This window comes from Sturnira hondurensis, unplaced genomic scaffold, assembly GCF_014824575.4.
Source record: "Sturnira hondurensis isolate 20B ecotype Veracruz unplaced genomic scaffold, ASM1482457v3 Scaffold0024400, whole genome shotgun sequence".
NCBI lineage: Eukaryota > Metazoa > Chordata > Mammalia > Chiroptera > Phyllostomidae > Sturnira > Sturnira hondurensis.
The window spans coordinates 5,070,041-5,094,787 of NW_028097031.1; the positions used below are offsets into that span (position 1 = coordinate 5,070,041).

Here is a 24,747-nt window from a genome sequence, read left to right on the forward strand (position 1 = left end):
AGACCAGCCGGCTGTGCCCAGCCTTCAGGGCACCTACCTGGCGGCCCGTGCCAGCTCCCACACCCTGGGACAGCAGATGGCCGGTGAGGCCTCAGCCCTGCCGTCCGGGTGGGGCACCGCTGCCCTGACACCAGCAGCAGCTGCCTCTGGGAACTGTCACAGAAACAAATTCCCAAGCCCCACGCCCTCTTCTGAACCGTACACCTGGGGATGAAGCCTGGGCACCTGCTGGACCAAGGTCTCCAGGCGACTCTGGAGACCCACTGGCCTGGAGGGTCTATGGAGCAGCTGGAGCGCAGGAGCCCCGACCTCCCAGACCCGGGAGCGACGCTGCGCGCAGTGGGCAGGCACCCCCGCTGAGCCCACACAGCCCCTTGGGGCTGACAGGAGCTCGGGTGCCACGGTGAACAGCCAACAGCTGCTCCCTGGATGCCGCAGGCAGGAAGCTCCACGAGGCCCTCAACTCTGTGCCCAGCACGCTGCGGCCACGCAGATGGAGTCCAGAAAAGCGCCGTGGCATCGGTGACGGTGGACAGCGCACGTGCAGGCATGTGTGCAGGAGGCGTGGGGTGGTGGGGGGGACAAAGAAAATAGGGGAGAAATGGGAAGAAAATCAAGACCAAAAACCAAAATTGGAGGAGGCCCTCGGCCCAAGAGGGAGCACTGACTCACGCACGGCTAACACGCGACGCATCCGGGCTCTGACACCCCGTGTGCAGCGTCAGGACTCGGCGATGAGGGCTGGGCAGCTGTGGGGGCTCACGTATCGGGAGACGGCCACACCGTGACCCCGGGAAACTGCAGGCAATGTCTACACTGAGGAGGCTCTGCACTTTTGGCATCTTTTTAAAAATTTAAGAGAAAAGTAACAGAAAGTCTGAGTCCAACCAAACCATGTGCCACGACAGAAAGTGAGCCACAGCCACACACCACACCACACAGCTCGGTGGGGGCAGCGCCCCCTCCCCCTGGGGACGAGGGTGGAAATCACTTCTTTCCGGGAAGACACTGAGCCTCCCTCGCCCCCCCTCCACGCTCAACTCCCCTCTCCCCTTGCTTCAGGGCCCCAGTGCCCAGTGGCAAGTCCCCTCGTTGGACACAGTGACTACATCCAGCAGGGCTCTGCCACCGAGCTGCCCGGAGCCGCTCCAGCGAAGGTGTCTCCTGCCCCCGCCATGGGGCCTGGGCTGGACAGCTGCTTGTGCACTGGTGGAGAAACTCACCAGGTGACAGGCACAAACCCTGAGTGTGTAGAAAAGGACTCCCAGCATGCACACGGGGTCAGTCAGATGCACGAGGAGGGAGGGAGGGAGGACGACACACGCACTGAAAAACGTAACTCCTTTTGCCCTGTCCGAGACAGACCACACTGTCCCTCACTGTCCGAGCAGCCTGTGGGGGAGAGAAACCCCTCTCACCAAGATCCGTCATCGTAAGAAGACCCCGAGAGAAGTTCCACGCACAAAGGCAAGCCCTGATCGCCACAGTGGCGTCCCTCGATGCCTCGGCGTGGGGGCGGGCACGAGAGTCCTGCCTGTCTCCTGTTGGGTGACGCGGGGCAGATGCTGTCAAAGGCTTGGACGCGGTGCCTGGCAGAAAGTACTGAGACTCAGACGGTGGGAAACCTCAAGGAGCTCAACAAACCGTGGGCAGGCAGCACGAACACAGAGACGGGCCCGTACTGCACACGGCACGGGAGCAGCCAGCAGGGGACACGCAGGGGACATGCAGGGGACCTGGGCTGCTGCCTGCACGAGGCAGCCCCGCCATGAGCAGGACAGATCACGCTGCCAACGGGGTTCACAGGCGGCACAGCCGCCCCTGAAAAAGGGGGGCAGAGTGAAGACACAGCTGTTGCTGGCGAGCCAGAGCCACGGACGTGCCGAGGAAACTTCTTCAGGCTAAAACAGCACCAGGCGTAGCCGGTCCCCAGGCAGCACAGGGACGCGTCTCTCCCACTGCCCGGAGACCGGCCTGCCCCGAGACTCGCTGCGCCTCCTCGTCGGCACAGATGCCTTCGCTCCACTCCCCCGATGGACGTCTCTGTTAGCACTGTGCGTGAGCCAGCAGAACGGCGCCCTGTGCTGAGTCTGTGATGCCCACAGACGTGGTACGTGTGACAGCGACGACTGGCAGGGGGTGGAGTTCGGGGCACGGAGCCCTGTTGTATGAGAAAGGACCGTCTTTCCCCTTGGGGAGTCCACACTGACTAGATACAAACTGTGATAGAGAGGCAAATGTAATTCCTAGGGAGACACCAAAAACTGACCAAGAATTTGGATAGAATGTCAGAATACTTAAAATGTTAAACTACCAAATACTTGTGTGATATGCAGGGCAAAAGAAAGCAATGTGGGAGGACAGGAAATTAAAAGAGACGAAGAGAATCCCACCTAAAACCAACATAACGCTGACCGTCGACCACGCCTCATGTAAGGAGACGAGACCAACGGAAACCAGCGGCAACTCGGCCGCCCCGAATCCACCCGGGTGATTGCGCCGTGCACAAACTGGTCAACGCTGAAAAGGCAGGGGTTTTCAGACTGGGTTAAAAAGAAGAAACGAGATCAGACTACACACTTCAAAGTGTCCAATGAAGACATTTGAAATTCAAAGCTTCCAATAAACCGAAAGTTTTACCTACGGGAAATACATACGTGTGCCCGAACAATGAGCACACGCGAGCTGGAATGGCTAGGTGTTAGCATCAGACAACACAGACTGAAGGCCAAGGGTACTCCTAGAGACAGACGGACGTCTCATACACACACGGGCACACAGAGCAGAAAATGGAGCACATAAATGCCACACACGGAGCAGCAGAATCACAAAAGAAATGAAGCGAACGGTGATGGAAAGAAAAGAACGATGGTATTTCGAGAACCGGAGTCAGAGCCCCCACCCTCCTAAGGACCTGACAAAACGTGTTTCTAAAATGTCCAGACGTACAGAAGGTCTGAAGGATGCCGGCAGGCAGCCTGCCTGAGGGCAGCTGCTCCCGCAGCCCGAGAGGGCAGGGTCGCTGTGCGTGCGCGCTCCCGTGGAGCTGGCCCTCTTGTTTGAAGCCTGTCCGTGGCTGATTCTTCCCGCCATGGCTGCAGGCGTGCAGAGAAATGGAACAGACCGCACGGCCCACGGAGCCCACAGTATCTACTCTCTGGCCCCGAGGACGCCTGCCGAGCCTGGCCACTACTGACCTCCATGACCCTGCACTGCAGATGACGCAGCCACTCGAGTGAGCCGCTCCTGGAGGGAGCACGGCGATGAAGCGGGCGAACAGGCCAGAGTGGAGCGGACACACTGCCCAGCCCAGGGGCTCACCCCGGTGGCTGCTCCTGCGCCTGTGAGCCAGCGGCGGCCCACCTGCCAGTCCACGCACGGGGCAAGTCAAGCAGCCAAGAGGATCAGCTCCCCCTGCCACGCCGTCACCACCGAGCCACACGGGCGCATCCTCCACGGGGCCCACCGTCCCTCGAGCTGCAGGGACACAGCTGAAGGGTGCAGCCCCGAACGCACTGAGCAGTTCCCTCGGAAGCTAGAGAGAAGGGCACGCACTTCAACTTCGCAACTGCTTTCTTATGGGCATACGAGGACCTGGCCGTGGAGGAAAGGGGACAGGATGTTGGGCAGGACAGGGACTCAGAGAGTAAATATGACCCTGCAGTCGAGGGGGTGTCAGATGGGAGGTCACTGGAGCCAGACAGCCCCCCCACTGGGGCTAGACAGCCCCCCGGCAGGGCGACGATGAGGACCCAGGGCGGCCCGTGCCAGGGCATGGAAACCAGTAGAAAGCCCAGGCTCCAGGTCCTTCCGTGAAACAGGAAGTGCTCTTAGTGTTCCACGTGCAGCTGCTGGGAAAGACCCGCGTGCAACCCAAGTCGGCGAAGGGCACACGAGACACATGCGCACCGCGCCCGCCACGTACCTGCCCTCCTTCACTTTCTGCGCGTTCCCCCGACACACGTAGTTTTCAATGTAGCCGTCGGTGCAGTTGATTTTCGACCAGTCCGGGTCGCAGACATCCAAGAAGTGAGGCCGCAGCCGGCCTATGGAGTACTTGGCGATGTCGGTCAGGGACTGGCTGGCGGCCGCGCCGAACAGGAACGTGCCGACAGCTTTGTAAATGGCAGCTACGTAGTTATTCCCGATGAAGGAGTTCGAGTGCAAGAGGTTACAGTAAACAGACAGGGTTTCTCCAAGAACCATCTGGAAAGAAAACAGAGACGGTATGTCGCAGCAGCAGCCAGGCACTGGGAAAAGCACTGAAAGCAGAAGAGAACATGGTAAGTCACAGTGACAGTCTTCGTTGCAAAATCAGCCCTCCCCGTCTTCCCTCTGGGAATGGAGACCAACCCAAGGTGTCTAAACCACAAAACGGGCGTCAGGGCGGCAGCGGGCACTCTTTAGGAAGCGATGGCCCGGCCCAAGGAACTCCAGGTCCGTCTGGAACAGTGCGGCCCCCTGTCCTTCCCTGCACTGAAACAAAGTAGCTTCCGTAAGTAGCCAGCGGTGCACCGTGGACAACAACGGGGTCTGTCCAGAGAGCAGGAGCCTCCCCAGCTGGAGCGCCCCGTCTACGCGCCCCGACAGTCTTCACTTCTGGCCGGCGCTCCTCAGGACTGAGACATCCGCCACATGAGAAGGCTGCGAGTGTGAGCAGGAAAACTCCAAGGTCCAGGCCGGTCCCGCTCAGAGGCCGAGGGCAGAGGGCGGAGGTCAGCTGGCAGGGCCGCGGGTCCCGCCTCCCAGGGAGCCCGGAGACGTCGAGCACACGCCGGCGCTGTCCTGCAGGAAGACATCGCAGTGCCGCTGTCCTCGGGGCCGTCGCTGGCTCTGCGGGCGCGGAGTGCGTCTTCCTGGGGCCCGGCCGGCAGGCGCACAACCTTGCGGCGGAGGGTGAGGTTAAAGGCAGAGAGAGGCTTCCGAACACTTCCCAAGTCCACAGGCTACTGCCCTGAGAAACGAAGAAATGCTGAACGGCAGCATTATACACGCTACACCGGCTGGTCAAATAAGCCACGCTCCGGCTGCATGAGACCAAAGCACACAAGAGTCTGCTTGCCATTGTATTCTGAGGTGGAGAGAGAAGTCACCAAGGTTTGCTTACAATACATACTCATTCTGCTGCTTCCTTTTACTGAAAAACGGCTCCCTTGAAGTTGTACAAACCGTCTGCGTATTCCCACTGAGCAGGGCTCCATGGGCCTCACCCAGAGCCTCACCACAGGTGAGAGAAGTGGCCGCCTCACGAAAAGGGTTTTAAGAACCTGATTCCAAAACCCCCTCCTCACCGGGCTCGGCGGCTCCCAAGGTTCCGGAACGAGAACGCCGTCACCGAGCCCATCATCCTGCAGGAGCAGGCCCTGCAGTTCACCACGGCCCGGCGACCTGGCAGAGCGGCGTCAGTGCGCTCTCGCTGCGGATGCCGCCCCTTGAGTCACGGGCAGGCGCCCTCCCCTTAAACACACTCGGCCAGCAGCGGAGTCGCCCCTCTGGCCCTCCCCACACCGGCTTGACCCAACCGCTTTCAGGGAGCGGGGCTCCTGGGACAGGGGCTCCCCCGGCCGCCCCCAGGGCCCGGCGTCAGGTCTGCAGGCCCGGCCCAGGCTGCGCGGGGTCGGCAGTGGGAGAGAACTCCTGCAACGCGTCGCCGTGGGCCGGACCGGCGGCCATTCGAACACTGCCAGGTCTACTGACCCGGCACAGTGCGAACAGCTCAAACACCCCCATCTCTGGGGTCGCTGGTAACAGTCACGTCTTCTCCAGAAACAAGCGTTGGATCCGAGTCTCCCTAGTCACCGTCATCACCACTAAGGACCCGGGTTCTTGCCACCGACCAGAGAATCCGCTGACCGGGAGCCTGCGAAGAGCTGGCTGCAGGGAAAAGCCGAGCCACAGAGGCAGCCGCCGGGACACCCTTAACGGGGAGGCAGGGGACGCGAGCCGACAGACGCTGGGTCAGCTCACGCCGGGTTTCGTCCTCGCTCCGTCTTCACCGAGAGAAACAGGAAAGGGGGAAGGGCTCCGTGCTGGGCCGGCCAAGGAGCCCATGTAGCTTTTCCCGTCAAATAAAAGGCCCATTTTTCATTTCCACCAGTACCTTCACTGATCTGGATACTCTGAGTGTGCGGGCTCTCTCCCGTGTGGCACGGCGTTGACTGTTCCCAATTCCTGTCTTGATTAGACTGCTACCGACTCCGCCCGGTGCACCGACTGCGCAGCACCGTCCAGCAGGAACCCCCAGCACGACGCTCCGCAAGCCGCGTCTGACACGTCTGGTCAGTGGCAGCACCTTCCCCACGCGCTGCGCACAGCTTTCTGCACTTCAGTCGCGTTTTTGCCTTTCCTGAAGTGACAAAGGGCACTGTGAGGTCTGTCCAGAAAGTACTCGGCCACATGTGAAAACAGACGTCTGATGAAGAAGCCAGGAGACACGAGGCACACAGGACGCCGCCGCCAAGGTCCCCTTCAAAGCAGGCACCTGGGGCTCTCCCAGCGTCTCTCCCACTGTTCAGTCTCCTCTGCGAAGCCCGTTGCCGGGATCGCCATCGGCTGCCCCGCCGCACTTTCCTGAATCGCATCGATGGTCTGAAATCTCTCCTCTTTCAAAGGCGATTCCGGCTTCAGAAAGAGCCGGAAGTCCCGGCTCACGGCAGCCGTACACGCTCGCCATTCTCGGGTGCTCTGTTTGCCACAGGCCTCCCAGGCCTGGGTGGCTCTCCCCGAGTCTCGACCGTCCCCGAGGCCTTCGTGCCGCACTTTTACGTGCCCGCACTCGCTGCGTCATCCCCGAGAGCTTTCGGAATCACCCCAACAGTCTCCGCGGAGGGGTGCTGCAGCTCAACACAAAATCTGACACAGATTCGTCACTCGGTCATGTTGACTGCGAGGCCACACAGTACATGTGCTCACTCAGTGGCCGCTACCGCCCCGACAAGTGCAGTGAGGTCGTCACTGCTGACGCACGTGCGATCCAGGCCGCCCTCCTTGGCCGCCAGGTCACATCGATGTCACGCAAACCGTTCCTGTTAACAACGGCTGCACTTTCTCCGGACAGAACTTGTATGCCGAAAATGTTGCATAGTTGCTTCCATCTTCAGTATTAAAATGGCTACACAAAAATTCACCAATTGTAATGTTTTTTAATGCGCACTGGTATGACAGCTGTCAGGATACAATCTAACAAAATTGTTTTGAATGAAGTTGCAGATAACGAAGCACTACTACAGCCATCTTATGGGAAATAAAACAAACTTTTTGGCCCACCCAATTCTCCCAAACTAGATGTAGGATATGTCTGTCTGTCTCACCTACTCAGGGGGGGCCCTATCTTGTTTCATTTGAACACCTCCTCCCGCCTACTGGGCCATTCACGCCCACTCTCAGCCTTTGGTGGCCACCCCACACAAGTCACCTGACCTGTGGCCTGGCACACGTCACTCACTCTGGTTCTAAAGGTGGAATAAATCATTAAAGAGCCGAAGATGAGGTTTGGGGGAGTGGCTGGAGTGTTTCTGAAGATCAAAGCTAACAGTTACCCAAGCCAGTGTGGCTCAGCCCCTTGAAACCCGCGTACCACAGCGCCCCCCCCCCTGCTCTGTCAGACCCCCGCATCTCCACGCTGCCCCTACAGCTGCGGTGGGTCTCCCGCTCGGGGCCACCTTCCCAAAGAGCGGCCTGCTCACTGGTGTGTCCCCACTCCTCCCCGACACCTCCACCCGCTCTCTCTTTACCCCACTAAACCTCTCTCAAAGGTCAAAATTGTCTCATCAGATGGAAGAGTTTTTTCTTAACTTCAGAAGAGATTTTGCCTCCACCTCAGTAATATTTGGCATGGCTGACCACACCTTCCCTACAGAAATTCTCCCCGGGTTCTGAGAAACGACCTCAGTGGGCGTGGCTTTCTCTCTTTCGGGGGTGAAAACTCAGTGCAAAGACCCGTCCAGGTGAAAGGGGTCGCTGGTCTCTTAGCTCTTCGCCCTTGTGCAGGAGAGTCGCCAACATGACAGCAGGCCACGCGGGCCCCACACCAGGCCGAGGGCCACAAGGCCGCCGGGAAGGGCAAGGGGCCGCCTCCGCCTCCGAGGCCCCCGGGCTCTCGAAGCAAATGTCTGTGCAGCAGAGGCTCCTTCTATCGACCACGTCCCTCAAACGATGAGCTGACTGGCCTTCAGTGCTGAGGGAGCTGTGATCCTTCTTGACAAGACAGTAAATGGCTGAATTGAGAAGTGTCTGTTGTTTAGATTAACTCCCAGACTGACCAAATGACGTCATTGTCTGGTTGGCCCACCTCCTGGGCAGGACCGTATTTTCTGCTTTCAACTAAGATATACCCGCACGCACTCAGTGAGTTCTTCCAATGACACGCTGCCCTTCTTCCGGCCCCGCCCACAACAGCAGAAATTACCTGGATCACATAACACCTTCAATTAAAGGTTAAAAAACACACACTGCTTCACAGGGCTATGCATTCAATCATTGACAGGTTAGCACAAAAAATAAGCCAACGGACCAAAAAGTGAAAATCTGAAAGAAGTGGATGCAACTTACAACGATAACACTGAACGGAATGACTATTCCACCTAATAAGGCATAGGGGATGGTGTCTTCTCGGTAAGGGTACTTGATGGACTCGTCATTACAGAACCATCCTCGCTGGAAGGGGGCATGCCTGGAAGTCAGGATTGCACAGGGCAACCCGGCTAGCGAAAGGAACAAACGAGAACAGCATTAACGGGGGGTCACAGCTAGTCACCGGCAGCAATTACCCCAGGCCGGGCACACGGGTACACTGCCCGTGACAGTGGCCCAGAGCACGTGTCGGGGGACAGCAGCGGTGCAGGCAGCAGGAGTCCGAGGCTGTGGTGCAGGGTGCGATCAGTTTTCTGCGGGACACAGCGCTTCCAAGGCCTCCACTGACCAGTCGACCCAAGACCGACTTCCTCCCGGTGTTTCTGCCCAAACACACTAAATGGATTTCAGAAACGACAAGAAACCCCTTCCCACGCTCGTCAGCCCATCACAGGGTTTCCAGCACTGGGTTCAAACCCATGGTCGTGGACTCCGCTTCCGAAAGGGAGACAGCGCTCTGTCCCCCTTGTTTCCTGTTTACCACCACAGGTGGACAGGTCACGGTCACTGGCTGGGCCTTCAGAGCGTCTAATGGAGCTTTACCCACTGGCGGTTGGGCCGTCCATGGCAAGGTCACAGCCGCCATGAAAGGAGTCTGGACGTAAAACCAAGACCCTTAGGGAAACATGAACCACGGAGCACGACAGGCCCCGAAAGCCAGGCCCCTGCTTCCGCCTGCAGTCTGCTCCCCGTCCAGCCTGCGCACTCACCGCCTGGAGGGTCTACCTCCGGCCTGGACGGGAACTGTGGGCGTCAGCTCCCCTCTGCCTCACTGCGTCTGGCCCATCTACTGCCTGCAGCACACGGACCAGCACTGTCGTGCCCGAGGCCCCAGCTGAGCAGGAGGCCTCTGTTGGGGACCACTCTGCCTCGTTTCAGGAGTTGTAACTGCCCCCCATGGCTAAGGATGAGTGAGTGACTTCCAGAATGTGAGCCACAGGAAACCAGGCTTGTCTTTGGTAGCAGACGCTGCCTCAGTTTCCTCTCCCTGCCCCCAAAGTTTGGTCGGAAGTCAATGACGAGTAAGACCCCTCACAGCGGGGGGGCAACCTAAGCCAGACTCGATCACGTGGGAGGCCATCATGGAAGGACTGCGGGGGGGGTGGAGGGTGCTGCAACAAAAAGCAATGGACTCTCGCCCCCCGGCTTTGACAAAGGCTGAGTCCCCAGTTCTCTGGAAGAACTGCTTCCTGGCTCTAATCCCCTTGAGCCTGAATACCTGTTGGGGAGAGGTGCAGCTCCTTGCCTTGCCAGAGCGTGTCCTGGGGGAAAACCTGGCATCACAAAGACTTCCTGATAAACCTGTGAAATCTGCTCTGCTAAGAGTGCTTTCACTCATATGTTAAGGGTTCGAGCAGGAAACTCTAAAACTCTGTTCCTGACAGACTCTGACTCAGACTAAGCCCTCAGATTTCTTTGAAATGTCATCTACTGTTTGATCCTTACCACCTGTATTCCTGTGTATTACAACCCAATAGAAGCCCCTGGAGAAAGGGGCTCCTGGCCTTTTTCCTCTGAGAAACTGGCCACCTCTCCTCCCCAAGCAGATCATGTATTGGTAGTGTTACTTACATCCATGGTGAACGGGGGGATTTGAGGGCAAAGTCGCCCCACAAGCCCCCACCGGGCCTGCCTTGAGACGCGAGGGCAGCTCTGTCCAGGCAGGCGCACCCGACCCCGAGGCAACAGCCTTCCTGCTCGAGTCTCTCTGCCACCACGCCCGAGTGCCAGGGACGCACACAGCTCTCCGCTGCTCCACGGAGCCCCACAGGCCATGCAGACACTCGAGTGGCTCTTCTGTTAAATCCAAACCGAGCACGTTTCCTTCACCTGGAAGAGTGTGTCTCAAAAATGACCCCTCCCCATCAGTCAACACCTGTCCCTGTCACACAGTGCTTCCCTTAACACTCAGGGACAGAGTTCGTTTCACTCCCTCTTCCAAGAACAAAATGCATCGACTCCCGCAGCCATTGCCAGAATCCAGTGTCAGGGTGTTTCTGATCCCCCGAAACTCCGGGTGGGGGATCCGTGGCCTGAGGACAGGCGAGGACGGAGGGCTCACCAAGGAAGGGGCAGCTCCCTGCGAAGGATGCGCAGCTGCGGTGTGGTCCTCACACACCCCCCCCCCCGCCCCCGGGCTGTTCACAGCCACGCGGACGCCACAGCTCACGCAGGAACAGCGCCAACAGTTCTGAACAAGAGTGAGGTGGGAGGGGTCAGGCCCTGGGGGGGTTGAGGAAAATGTAGCCACGGTTTGTCGGTGCCTCACTGGGTTCCAGCCCCTTGGGGTCTGCGCTACCGCCCTGTCCCCAGCTGCAGTGGTGAGCACCAAGTGGCCCGGGTGGGGGGGGAGACACGGGCATTGGGGGGCAGCAGACAGTCCCACGGGGAAAGGAGAGCTCTCCAGCAAACGATGTTGGAACACCTGTTCTCACACACACACACACACAAATGCACTTCAACCCCAACCTCACACGTTACACGAAACTCAACACGAATGGACCACAGAGACAAGCCCAACACAAAAAGCTGTAAAACTTTTAGAAGAAAATAGAAAAAAAAAGTCTTTGAAATAGGGTTATGCCAAAAAAAAAATAACCAAAAACGTCTTAGATAGAACACCAAAAGCACATTCTACCCAAAAAATCAATACACTTGATTCATCCTGTTGGAAAGACACCTTGTTACTCACTGGGTGGAGGGCCGTGTGCAAATGGCTTAACTTCTCTGAGCAAAAAACATCTCATCTATTAAAAAAAACACCCAAAACTGAGTTCATCAAAATAAAAAACTTAATGCTCTCAAAAGATACACTTAAGAGAATGAAAAGACAAGCAACAGTGTGAAAAAATATACTTGCCAATCACATGTTCAACAAAACACTATTTATCCAGAGTGTATGAAGATCTTTCTAAACTTCACAGTAAAAAAAAAAATCAGCGAGCAAAAGCCCTGACCGTCGCTTGGCCAGAGGGGATGCAGGCATGGCACGCCACGCCACGTCGGCAGCCACTGGGGGGGCGAGCAAACCCCGGCTGGAGCTGTCCCTGCACACCCAGGAGCTCGCGGAACGAGGCGCACCAGGGAGCAGCGGGGTGGGCACAGCGGCGCTGCCTCTGGGGAACGGCGCTCCCGGAAGCACCCAGCGATGCCGCTGCCGGGCACACACCTTGGAGACACGGAAATTCATATCTCCCCCGACACTGGTGGACACCTTTCACGAGCTGGCTTCACTCGTGAACACTGAAGGGCCCAAGTGCCCCACAACAGACCAAAGCCCGACTGTGACAAGGCCACATGGTGAAATGCCACTCGACAATAAAAACCAGCGGACTGCTGACACACGCAACAACGTGGGCGGATCAGGCACGTGACTGGATTTTAGAAAGCCGATTTCAACAGGACACGTCCTGCGTGAATCCATCTGATGACACACCTGACGAAATCGCAGAGCCGGCGAGGAGCGCAGGGTCACTGGGACAGGGTCCCTCTGGGGCCGTGAGGCTCTGGAGAGACCGCACAGGGCGGCGTCCCAGGGCCCACGCGCAGCACCGGACCCCGGCTGGGGGCATGGATGCACGAGCTCGACGTGTGCTGAACCCCCAGAACCGCGCGCGCACACACACACACACACGATTCTACATGTAAACACCAGGGGTGTCTGCATAGGTCTGCGTCTACCACCAGTTAACTGAGATTCTACTGTTGGGGGAAGCTGGGCGAAGGGGACAGGGGAACTCGGAACTATTTTTGCAACTTCTGTGTGAGTCTAAAATGATGTCAAAATAAAAAGTCTTTGAATGTTTTTAAATGCTGCTGAGCGACCACATAAGATGGACACCATTGGATTCCACAACCTGGAAACTGCAGGTCATTACAGGAGCTGTTTGCAGAAAGACGGCGGTCAGAGACCACGCAGCCCAGGGTAAGGCCATGAGAGCCCAGTGGCGGGGACAGAGAAGTGACAGGACCTTTAAAGTAGCAAAGTTAAGGGAACTGAGGACTCCCTGAGACACTGGGGGCGGGGGGGGGGGCGGGTGCGGAACCAGCTCATCCCTGAGAGTCCTGCGGAGGCCACTACACCACAGGGTGCAGCAGCAGTCAGAGCCACGTCCAGGGCGGGCTGCAGGCGCCCAGGAAAGGGAGAGGCGGACGAGGAGGGGACCGAGGGAGGGCCCGGGCCCAGCAGGTGGCGGCATCAGTGACCGCTCCTTGAGAACAAGGGCAGATGGAGACAGCGCGGTGCTCACATCGATGGAGCACCCTCACCTCCTGGCTTCACGATAAGCCATAGAGCACCCACTTGGCAGTTAAGAGAGACACACGGGGACAGAGTAAGTGACTGGGGCCAGGCCATCCCATGTGGCAACCCAAAGAGTCCCAAGCAGGACTCAGAAACCCCCTGACAGGCACCCTCCACGGCGCGTCCGCTGACTGCACTCCCACTGAGCCTCGATCTCACCTCCCCACCGACCCACTGCATTCACCGCCCACAGGAGAAAACAGAAGCCAACAGCTAACAGGACTCACTGCTTCCACAGGAGGCCACTCCCCGCTGAGGTCAGCGGGGGACAGGCAGCAGGGGCAGGAACAAGAGGGCAGCGGACTTGCCCCAGGAAACGCCCACCAGCCTCCCACGCTGCCCTCCACTCACCCCATGTGCGCAGTCTCAGACCCAACGAACACCCACTCCGTAACATTTTCCAAGGGAACAAGCAAAACTGTACAGAGAACAAAGTGCCTTTCCCAGCGAACTCCCCGCCCCAGCTCTCCCTGGCGGTGCGACGCTGCCCCGCAGAGAGGCAGCTGGAACACACAGGGCCTGCACCCCCCCACCCCCCCACTCCCCCACCCCCGTGCAGAGAGGTTACCTGACAGAACTCTGATTTTTCTTCTTCTCAAGTGATGGTCTCTTCTCAAAGGACACGTTCAGGTATGTGAGACCAACAGATGGACACCCAAGTGCAACAATACGTGTGCTGGACACGCGTGCACACCTAACCAAACGCACGGCTGGTGCATGGCGCCCCGAAGCTGCCAAGCATTCCACTGGGGACGTGAGCCGATCAGTAGCGCTGCTCCCCGCTGCTCTGGCCCACCCGCGACCTCTGCGCACGGTAACCCACAGAGGGCAAGATCCCAGACCGGACCTCCCACCCCCACCCAGCGCTCTCAGCCCGGCCCCGGAAACGGCAGTAACGCCCGAGAAAGCTCTGTGTCCGCAGTGACGGAGGACCCCAGTCCACAGTGAGCAGGAAGCACGTGGCCGATCCCGAGGCCCTGTCTCACTTCCTTCTGAACGTGAAAGCTTAACAACAGTTGGCAGAAATGGCAGAAAATTTTCTCAAATTCTTATTTAAAGATGAAGTCCAGAGGAATCTGGCTACATCAGAATATTGAGTGATTTTGCAGAAAGCCAGACAGGCAACCTGAGCTACTGGCAGCGACAAGGACACAGACTGTCCCGAGTGGCTCGTTCCCGGGACACTGTCTCTGCTCGTCCACACACTGCTGACGAAGGCAGCACTCCAGCCCCTGGGCCGCTTGTTTCCTGCGGCCACGTCACCAGCCCTGCCCCCCAGGTCTCAGCTCACACTTCTAACCAGCGGCCCCCTCCTCGACACAGAGTAGGGGTGGGGTTTTCGTGCATCTGTGTAAAGCAACCACAGTACCTGAATAAGCAGTTACATAACCCTAAGTCAGCTTTCACTCGAAGGCCCCTAATCCCCTACTCCAACACCCAAAGCCTTCAAAACCCTAGTTCTTTCACGGCACTCGGTGCCAAGCCCGAGCCCGGCTCCACGAGCGGCGGCCCTGGACAAAGGGAGGGACAGCCTGCCTTCACTGGCCCCTCACTTTGACGGCCACAGGCGGCTGCGTGCGCATTCGTGTCTCCCGATGGGATGCTGCCCTGGGCTCCCCAGAGGCGTCACATGAGGTACAGAAATAAACTGCACACCCTTTCAAAAATCCACAACTTTCTGGTTCCGAGAGTTTGGATGGATAATTGACTACGAACTTGTATTCAGATAAAAGATGCTTCTAAGTTCAACCTGTTACTCAGAAATCCAAAAAGTGTTCAGTGTATTAAAGGACTACTGCACAACAGAACTTGAAACAGCAACGGCCCCTCACGCAACATGCAGTAACCACCCCCCACGCGTACACTTCCCGAACTGGGGGGCGGGTAAGCGCCACGACGTTGTGGTTCCTGGTTTGTTGTTTTCCATCATAAAAGCTGAAAACTGGCCCTGCATTCGTAAGCGCTGTTGTGCAAGATTAGGCCTCATAAACGAAAGGCGTGTTCTGGTTACTAAACAGCCAATCGCTTTTGTATTCCTTCCCTTCAGTAAGAACCCACAGTCACAGGTAAAAACAAATACCCTTGTAAAATGAGTTCACGAACAAACAAATTACATGAATCACAGCTGTGGAACTTTCCTTTTTACACCTGATCAGGTAACTAATTTCCAGCAATGAACATGTGACCACCCGCTGTGAGGACCACTTGTAGTCATCTTACCTACTGCTGTTCACGCAAAGGGCACTGGCATCTCACCAGACGTCAGGAGCAAGCTTTTCTTAGTTCTCAAAAATTAATACTTTATTCTTTAAAAGCCTTAGGCTTATTTAAAAAACTGTGCCGAAAATAAAAGACCAATTCCACCTCTACAACCTCCCCCCTTCACCGCCCACTGTGAACACCTTTACGAGTGGGTGCACGGGCTCTCGCTGGGGCACCAGCCACTCCCCATCCCAGACAGTCTGGGGGTTCAGTCTGGGGGTTCTTTTTTTAAAAAAGATTTTATTTATTTATCTTTAGAGGGGAAGGGAAGGAGAGAAGGAGAGAAATATCAATGTATCGTTGCCTCTCATGAGTCCCCTGCTGGGAACTGGCCTGCAACCCAGGCATGTGCCCTGACTGGGAATCGAACCGCGATTGTGTAGTTCGCAGGCCCGCGCTCAACCACTGAGCTACACCAGCCAGGGCTCAGTCTGGGGGTTGGGACAAGCACTTCCCGCCCTGTGTCTGCCATTCCAGGGCCACACCAACAGTCCTCTAGGTCCTCTAAGACCCATGTCCTGTCCCTCCTCAGTCCTCCCACGGACCCCCGGCCACCACTGGCCCATCCCTGTCTCCATGGTTCTGCCTTCCCAGGGTGGCACGGAGCTGGAGTCACACAGTGCGACGCCTTTTCAGATTGGCTTCTTTCACTTGGCAACAGGCATTTCAGGTTCCTCCCTGTCTTTTCAAGGCTCCATAGCTCAATTCCTTTTAGTGCCAAGTGATGCCCCAGCATCCGATGGACCACAGTTCATTCATCACCAAGTGGAGGGCACCGCAGCCGCGTGCAAGTTTGGGTGGTTGAGAATAATGGGCAGGAAACACCACAGGCTGCCGTCTGGGTGGAAGGCAGTGTCCAGCTCGCCTGGGTCAGTGCCTGCGAGCACGACTGCGGGCGCACGTGCTGGCACCGCATCACTTCTGACGGACACCGCCAGACCGTCTTCCAAAGGGCCGCGCCACGCCACGCTCCCACCAGGAAGGAGTGAGACCTTCTGTTGCCCCACGTCCTCGCCAGCACTTGCTGTTGTCAGTGTTCTGGATTTTAGCCACTCTGATCGGTGAGTGGTAGTAGCGTCTCATCACCGGATTAGATTACAATTCCCTACAGAGTAGGCTATTGGGCACCTTTGCATGTGCTCACCTGCCTCTGTGCATCTTCTTTGGTGAGATGTCTGTCTATCTGGATCTTCTCCCACTTTTTGTTGGGTTGTGTGTTTTCTAATTGTTGGGTTTCAGAAGTTCTCTGCACATTTTGGATACAAACCCTTTATCGGATGTGTGTTCCAGTTCACGTCTTCCTGCATTTATTAAGTGCCTGTTACATGCCCAGCACCGCGGTCGGCAGGCACCCAGGACACGACAGTGAGCAGATGTGCCCACTGGGTGGAACGTGGCAAAGGCAGCACCACAGCCACGTCAAACGGAAACGGAAACGGAAACAGGAACGGCACACACTCAAGAGTGAGGTCGCCTCCAACAGCGGAGACACGACAGAGCTTCGTGTAACTCGCGTTCCTGAGTGAACTTCGAGTGCAAGCGTGCTGCACCCTGACACATGTTCACGCAGAGTCCCTCTACCCTGAGCTAACACCACCACATACAACACGGGCTGAGGATGCGGAGTTCGTCATCGACAACATGAATCGTCACAGCCTCTCCTTGACCAGATTTTAGTTGGGCTCCTCTGAGTCCTCTTCTCACATAGGCTTCGACCTTGACCTCGCTGGGCCTGCACAGCCCTGTCTCAGCAAGAAGCCCCCAGACCGTGGCAGGCCCCTGAGGTGAGAACAGGCTTGGGGGGGAGGGGTCGTGGGCACTCCCTGAATGTGCGGCCCTGCTGGGCCAAGTGCGGGTGCCCGGGGACACTCACACTGCAGCTGACAGGTGAACGTCAGGCGGTGTCACTGCAGACTGCAGCCTCGGGCCCACAGAGTTGGCACTGGCTGTGACGGTCAGCGCGGGAGCGGGGTAGCCCGTGTGATGGTGGGCCTGCAAGCTGAGTGGGGCGGGGCCTCAGGGAACCACCAGGGTGGGCGAACAGGTTGATGGAGACTCAGACGCGGCACCTGTCTGCCGGCGCTCAGTGGGGGAGGCTCATCGAAGGGGGCGTGGCCTTGGCCAGCACTGCGGTCTGGGAGAAAGCTGCCCCCACCTGAGCTCTCACCCAGGTGCCGGGCAATGCCGTCCCTGCCTGTGTCTCTGGTGCCTTTCAAGCTGCTGCCACCGCAGTAGATGGAGCTGAGGCAGTGAGTCCAAGTGAGTCTGTTTGTGGGCCCTTTAAAGGGACCGGCCTGGGACTCCGGAAGCTTCCATCCTCCTCAGCATCGATCCCCACTGGTCTTTACAGCCAGAAGTTACCAGGGTTTCTCTTCCTGGCACCGGAACCCTGGGCTGGGGGACCCAGTGAGGGCTGGGACCCCTTGCTCCTCAGGGGGCCCCTCCACAGCCAAGATGCCCCTCCCCACTTTCCTGCCACATGTGGGTGTGGGGCTACCCTGCTCTGTGTCTCTGCTCTTCTACCAGCATTGATGCGGCGGCTTCCCTCAGCCCGACCCCAGGCGGCCCCGCCTGGCGGCTGCTCCTTGTTCAGCCGTAATTCTGATGCGGTTGTGGGAGGAGGCGAGTGCGGCGTCCACCCACGCCGCCATCTGGACCAGAAGTTGGTGTTTTTCCTAGTTTAAGCTGTTTCACATTTATAATAACTCAAAAATACTTGTAAAAAAACAAGGCATAAAACTGAACTTGCAGTATACTCCTAATGATATAAAAAACTGTCCAACGAAAGGAAATAACATCAAAATAGTAGTTGTCTTCACGTAGTAGAGCGGAGAGTGACTTCTCCCTTGTCCCTTTGGAACAGATATCATTAAATCCACTAACAAATGTGTATTAGTTTTATAATTTAACTTTTCTTTAAGAGATGAAATATACAAGCAAATGACTGAACGTCACATCCCGACCCTCAAACACAGGGCAGCTTAAAAAACTGGCTGGCGACAGCCGCTCAACAGCCTGGCTGTCCCAGCGCCCTGTGCCTCACGGGGCGGGCCTGGGTGCATCTGCACCGGTTCACCAGCTGAAGGAGAAGCTGCCAGTCGCGGTGGAAGCACTCACTTCTCAGGAAAAGGGTAAATAGCGTCTTAACTCAAATCCCAGGTTTCTCTCCCTTTTTACTCCTGCGCAAATGGTTATACTCAAATCAGAATGTGTGTACTACAGACGAAAATATTTAGACCGTGGAACCTCACAAACCCCAAAGCGGCCTTCATCGTCAGGGCACAGTGCCGAAGACGGTAAAAACTCTGCTACAGACAATGGACTCAGCTGTGAACTAGGAATCCACAAAACTGGGTTATTATTCAGAGGCAATTTGGGGGCAAAACATGGAAGGGAAGGCCCGTCTGCCCTGCCGTGGAAACGAGGCGGCCGAGTTAGCGAAGACGAGAATGTAAAGTCGACTCTCTCCCCGGGGAAGACAGCTGGCAGGAGACGGGCCGAGGAGAAACACAGGCCGGCTGTGCCCCCAAGCCCTCGAGGGGCCGAGTCTTCTGGCTCCTCGTCTTTCATTTCCGAGTCACACCACGGGCTTGGCTCGGCTCGGCTTGGCTGGGAATCAGCGCCAAGGATAAAGGAAGTAGGTTAAGACAACATCTTATTAACCTACTGGTGAAACTTGACCTGGAAGGAAACTTCCCATTACCTAAAGCAACGAAACCCAATGCTACCCTACAGACCGGTGACTGTGGAAGGGCAGGACCACCAGGAAGCAGTGACCGTGCCCGGGCGCCTGCGGACTCACTCTGTGCATGCGCTCACAGCCTTTCTGCTGAGCTGCCTTCTCAAGTTTGATGGATAAAACTTTATCGCGGCCTCAAATTCCACTTAAGAACATGATAATACAAGCACAACCTTAGCTTTATAGTATTTATCAAGCACAAAACAGCTTACTGGGCTCAGCAAGTGTCTTCCCTGGCACAATGAAAAGAGCCGGTCCAAGTGACTTACTTGTGAACCCTTCCGTGCCAGAGCAACTTATTCCGAAACTCTTCGGGGTGACCCCCAGTTGCTCTGGGGAGCATCCCCTTGAACTGGAGAAGCTGCCCCTGGTTAGAACCGCAGGCAGGCACCTCCGGCACCCGCTCAGCCCGTCCCTGCTGGGCGGGCGCTGAGCACTCCCCCCACCCCACCGCATCCTCCACCTCCGGCACAGCACACCCATGGCTGCCTGCGCAGGCGTTTACTTACAGAGAAAATGGGTAAACCAAGCCCCACTACGACGAGGACAGTGGATGTGATGGTACCGTCATGGAACGGGTACTGGATGCTGCTGTCATGACAGAAAAAGCCTCTCTGAAATGGGTATATTTGGCCCAAATTTAGAACAGCCATAGGCATGGAAGCTGTTGGGGAAGCGGAAAAAGATACACATGGTTACATTGGAGTTGAGCTTGCTGGGGGGGGGGGGGGCGGGGCAAATTAAATCTTAAACATCTCCTTCCCTTTCTGGGAAAGGGTCAGTACTCCCCAAGAGCCCAGGGTGAGCGCCAGCTGGCCGCCCCACCCAGCGCCAATGCCCTTCCCTGCACTGACCTCTCAGCACAAGAATACGGGAGCAGAGCAAAACTGGCCCGGGGGGGAATAAAGTCGGGAAGACAGGAGGGTTTCACATTCACATTGTGTGACTGATTCATTTTTAATTGAAGTGCTTAATATCTTAAGCACATTCAAGAAAAAAGAGAAACTCACTAAGCACACTTAATAATTTTAATATCATAAGGGCCAGTGTAACACAGTTAAGGAGGGGAAAGATATAAAATTGCTTCACACTGAAATTTAAATAATAGGGTTAGAAAACGATAGAAACCATAAGAATATTTGATAATGAAAACAGAAAGAAGCAAGTCCTTAATATCCCAAAGACAAATTAAAAGTGGTTTTCATCGGCCCTGGCAAGCCTCCAAAGTCACTTTAACGAGGGAAGCAGGAATAGTTTTCATTTGAAATTTTTCACCCAAACAAAATGAAAGTGCAAAGAGAAATCAAATAACTGCAGCCAGCAGCTTCTGCACATGTTCAAGTTCACCGTGCTCTTCGGCTTTGCTTCAGCGTCCCAGCTTCACTCGCTGTGTGCTCGACAGTGAGCAGACACCACACGAGGAAGACAAGGTAGCATGCAAGGCACTACGTGCAAGGGCCGAAGGTACGTGCGTTGGGCTATAGCGCACACTCAGGAGACTGTTCCAAAGTAGTACCAAGATACTGAGCGTTCGTCTGAACTGAGAGAACTGTACAACAACAGTGAATGGTACTGTGTGTACAATGTGAAAGAAACACCAAAAAAGACAAAACAGACTAACTTCTAAAATGGTGTAAAAAGCCCTACAGGAACTCAGGTGCACTTGAACTAGAGCAGTCAGAAAAAAGGAAAAGGCAGCCCAGCTGAACCTGAAAGCGCAGGGAGGGCTGGAGGAGAGCCTGGAGGGGGGGCACGGGGAGGGACACGCGGGGTCGGCCAGAGCACACGCACCAGGCACACGGGCGCGAGCGGGGAGTCTCTGAGAGCCTGACGCTGCACAGCCAGCATGCACTGCGTGCTCACACGTGCCCGGCGTGGGCTCCACGCTGAGCCGCCCACCCCCCACCCTGGGAGGTGGGGACCATCACCCTCCCCATTGTTCACAGATAGTTCCCACGAGACTGCAAGGACGGCGGCACCTGCCTGGCGGGGCCCGGAAGCAGAACGGGCCCCCAGCACAGGCCACTTCTGGAGTCAGCGAGTCTGTGGCCACCCATGAAGGCAGGTGGCGGGCGAAGTCCACAGGCCGGACCTGGGACGAGGACAGAGGGCCATAGGGGCGGGAGGCCTGTGCTCCGGAAAAGCTGGTTCAGCACAGAACACACGCAATGTTCACGCCAACAACTCAAATCTAACGGGACAAAGTCCTTGCTGCGAGCTGCTCTGAACCCTGCAAAGGCGCACGTTTCGGCAGGAGGAAGGGGCTGGAGGTTTTTGCGTTGACCGTGAGGAATCACGTTCACAACGACGGCCGAGCAGGAACTCATCCCACAGGAAACAGAACGTCACTGTCCTTGCTCCCTGAGGGTCAGCAGCAGGTGAGTGAGGGGTTTGAGAAATAACCCGTTTTAGGTGGGAGGGGGCACCCAAGGCAGCTCCGACACGCCCAGGAGCGACGGGTGAGCTGACCCACAGGGGCAGGACAGAGTGCTGAGCCCGTGCAGGGAGCTCGGTTCCCCCACGGGAGTGTCCAGGTGGGGGCGCGGGGGGCGCAGCGGGAGAGAGTTCCTTTCGCACAGAGAGCAGTGAGAAGGTGGCCCTTGAGGGACGCAGGCACCTTCTTCAGCGCAGCCCCATCCTCCTTCCCCTCCCGGGCCACCCACAGGGCTCTGACACAGACAACCGGCTGCCACCTCTGGAGCAGGACAGGTCTGCAGAGCCCCAGGGGCCCCAACGCACGCAGGGGCGGGCTGCTGCCCCGAGTGCGCCAGTCTGTTCCTGCGCCATCGTACCCACGACCGCACTGTTCTCCACGTGGACTCCTGCCAACCTGCACCCGCCCGCCCTTTACGTTCGGCCCACCAGTGGGGCTCTTGCCCTCTCATCTCCCCTTCAAGTCCAGCGCACTCCCGAGCCACCGGCCCCGTGCTGCCTGGCCCACACGTCTGTGACACTAGTGTAAATTGTCTTTTGCACTGTCAGCAACTGGAGGGCAAAGACTGTCCTTGTATCCTTTACACTAGGCATGCCATTGGGCTCTGCTTAAAAATTTGCTGAATGGCTAAATATTCAGGATAAAGATTATAAGTAGAGAGAGATATGCAAACTGCTGGCTCTCAGAGAAAGCAAAGCCTGAGGTCAAGACCAACAGATAGAACCACCAGCTGAGCACTAAGATCCACAGTGAAACAGGACCCGAGACCACAGGCGAGAGAGGGCTGGGGCGCAGCCTCGGCTGCGTGACCCGAGCAGCAGCCACCGCCACCCGCTGAGAGGAGCAGGCAGGGTGTTGTGGCAGCCCCAGCAGACCGCAACAGACGGACGGACGGACGGACACGCATGCAGACACAGGCACACCGGCCGCCCAGAGTGAGCACACACCTGCACTCTGAAGTGAAGCAGTGTCCGCTACGGAGGCTGCTTTCAATGCCATTTTCAGGGCGAGGAGGAGGGAGGGCTGTGTGGAGGTAATGTATGGAAGACTCCTCCCCAAATAAGCCCTTTCCGTGGACGGGCATATTCTTTTCTTAATGTACACAGGATACAGAAACCGTTTTGGACCCTAACAATTTTAGGATGTTTTTCTCCCAATTAAAATTCCTCCTTAAGAGAAATCACTTGCAAGACGTCCAGCCCAGCTTGGTGCACTCAGTTGACCAGGTGCGCCGTGCGGCCCATGTACCGCCAGGGCCCCTTCTGAGACGCGCTGGGGCACCCGGATGGGGCAGGGGTCCCCTCCCTTCCCCTCCAACAAGCCGAGCGACCACTGACCCACCCTGGTCACACAGAGTGCGTGCTGCTACCACCCACGGCCGTGGGACCACCCCGGGGCCCACTGCAAACACAGGACTGACATTAGCCGACTTCGCTCCCGACGTGGAGACGCAAAAGGGAAGGGGGGCACGTGCTACGTCCCCTCTGTGGACACAGCGAACGGAAGACCTGGATCGCCACCGAAGGGCCTGCACCTCCCCGGCTGCCGCGCCCGCTGCCTGCCTCTGCTTCCTCCGAGGGCTCACTGCGGAGAACGAAACAAACCACACTGCACCACGAGGAGGCTCAGGCCCCCTGCCTCTGGGAAACCTCCTTCCCCTGTTCTTCCAGGTATTTCAATTCCCACCCTGAGGCAGCCACAGTGCTGGTAAGGAAAAAAGACTAGAAAAGGAAAGGGGGGAGAAAGACCGTGCCGAACCATGTTTCCCGAGAGAGGGCGGCAGGAGACAGGCTCCAGGAAGGCCCGGCAGGGTCTCGGCACAGGATTGGCGGTCACTTGAGGGAGAGCCACCGAATGACTGAAGGGACAGATGGGTGAACAAGTGAGCAAAAGCCTCTGAGGCATACCAGTGACAACCGTGTGTGACCACAAAGTCGGGTCCTGAAAAGTGCTAAGAGATTTTCTCTCCAGAAGACTCAAGTTAAAACAAGCCAAGAAAAAAAGAAAAAACAAAACCCGCCAACAATCTCGAGTCCAAGAACAGGCTAGGGAAGCACTGCTCGCTGTGTGCTCCCCAGCACTTTCTCCGCTTGTCCCCCCCCCACCCCCGCACACAGAGGCCTACCGGATGCTCACGCCAACACAAGTGTGCAGTGGAGAAGCCGCCCCTTGGGCCCTGCGGGCATTCATTTCTCTTCCACGCGGGGCAGCGAGTGTCAGACGAGGCTGTCCTCACAGGGCTTCTCTCTCTTCCCGACACCCCAGAGGCAGAGGCCTAATCTGATCCTTCGCACCAACTGGCCCCGAGCAGAGGCCCCACCTCTCGGCCACACAGCAGGAGGGTCTGCTTTCCAAACCAGAGGACGGAGAGTATAGAGCTGATGCTTCAGAGTAGGACTTGACAAATAATGATCAGCCCCAGGTCCATCTCCCCCCAGCCTCCTGCCTAGAACCACAGGAAACAGTCCGACCAGAAACTGTATCACGAGGCACAAGCCTGGCCACAGGCTCGCCACACACCTCTGAAGGGAGCAAGCCCTTCCTGCCCACAGCACGGCCCCCAGCACGGAGCACAGATCTCAGTGCGCTGCTCTCCTGCTCACAGGGGACACATTTGCTCCTACTGGAAGCACCTAAAACAACCAGGGCAGCCTTGTTCACAAGACTCTTAAACAGCAATCCTGCCGGACATGTAGCCATTGATACATCAGAGTCACAAAACACAACCATGTCCCAGAGAAAGGTGTGTGCTTCAGTGCGAACAGGTTTAGGCCACGGCTGTTTGTGCATGTGACTCTGAGTCCTCAGCTCACCGCTCAGAAGAGACTGCCAGTCCTGGCTGGTGTGACTCAGTGCACTGAGCATGGCCTGCAAACCAAAGGGTCTCGGGTTCGATTCCCAGTCGGGGCACATGCCTGGGTTGTGGGCCAGGTCCCCAGTGGGGTGTGTGAGAGGCAGCCACACACTGATGTTAAAGGAAAGGAAAAAGGAGAAGAAGGGACCACCAGGCCCCTCTGTGGCCTCCTCAGGTGCGCCCGGGCGGGGCCATGGGCCCGGCCGCATCCTGAGCACCTAACACGGGTCCCCTCGGGAGGCGGCCGCGGCCCCCCATGTGCCCGCAGCCCATGCCCTGACACCAGACTCCTGCCACAGAGCGTCAACACGAGCAACACACACCTAGAAACAGGTTCAACGTACTGTGACGCAGGCAAAACAGCCTGTAAAAGCATTACAGTCAGCAGATTTCACTTATGAGAACAGAATACTTGTGTTTACGGCTCCTACGCAGTTGACTCCAGAGACGGTGTTAACACGAAGCCGGGCAGAAACCGCGTGGGCACTTTATAGCAAAGGCTCAAGATTGTTAGTTTTGAATTT

At 57.0% G+C, this 24,747-nt stretch overlaps 1 protein-coding gene across 2 annotated transcripts in view; it reads right to left on the minus strand.

Annotated features, from left to right (window-relative positions):
* Window positions 1–24,747, minus strand: part of PLPP1 (phospholipid phosphatase 1) — a 50,986-nt gene that overhangs the window by 6,728 nt on the left and 19,511 nt on the right. Inside the window, exons 2-3 of one of the 2 annotated variants that reach the window (XM_037038546.1) lie at window positions 19,445–19,599; window positions 3,926–4,206 (exon numbers count right to left, since the gene is read on the minus strand). In XM_037038546.1, the coding sequence (XP_036894441.1) occupies window positions 3,926–4,206; window positions 19,445–19,599 (436 nt within the window). Of the gene's footprint in view, window positions 1–3,925; window positions 4,207–8,550; window positions 8,703–19,444; window positions 19,600–24,747 lie in introns of both variants that reach the window. The other variant, XM_037038547.1, reaches the window with a different exon arrangement.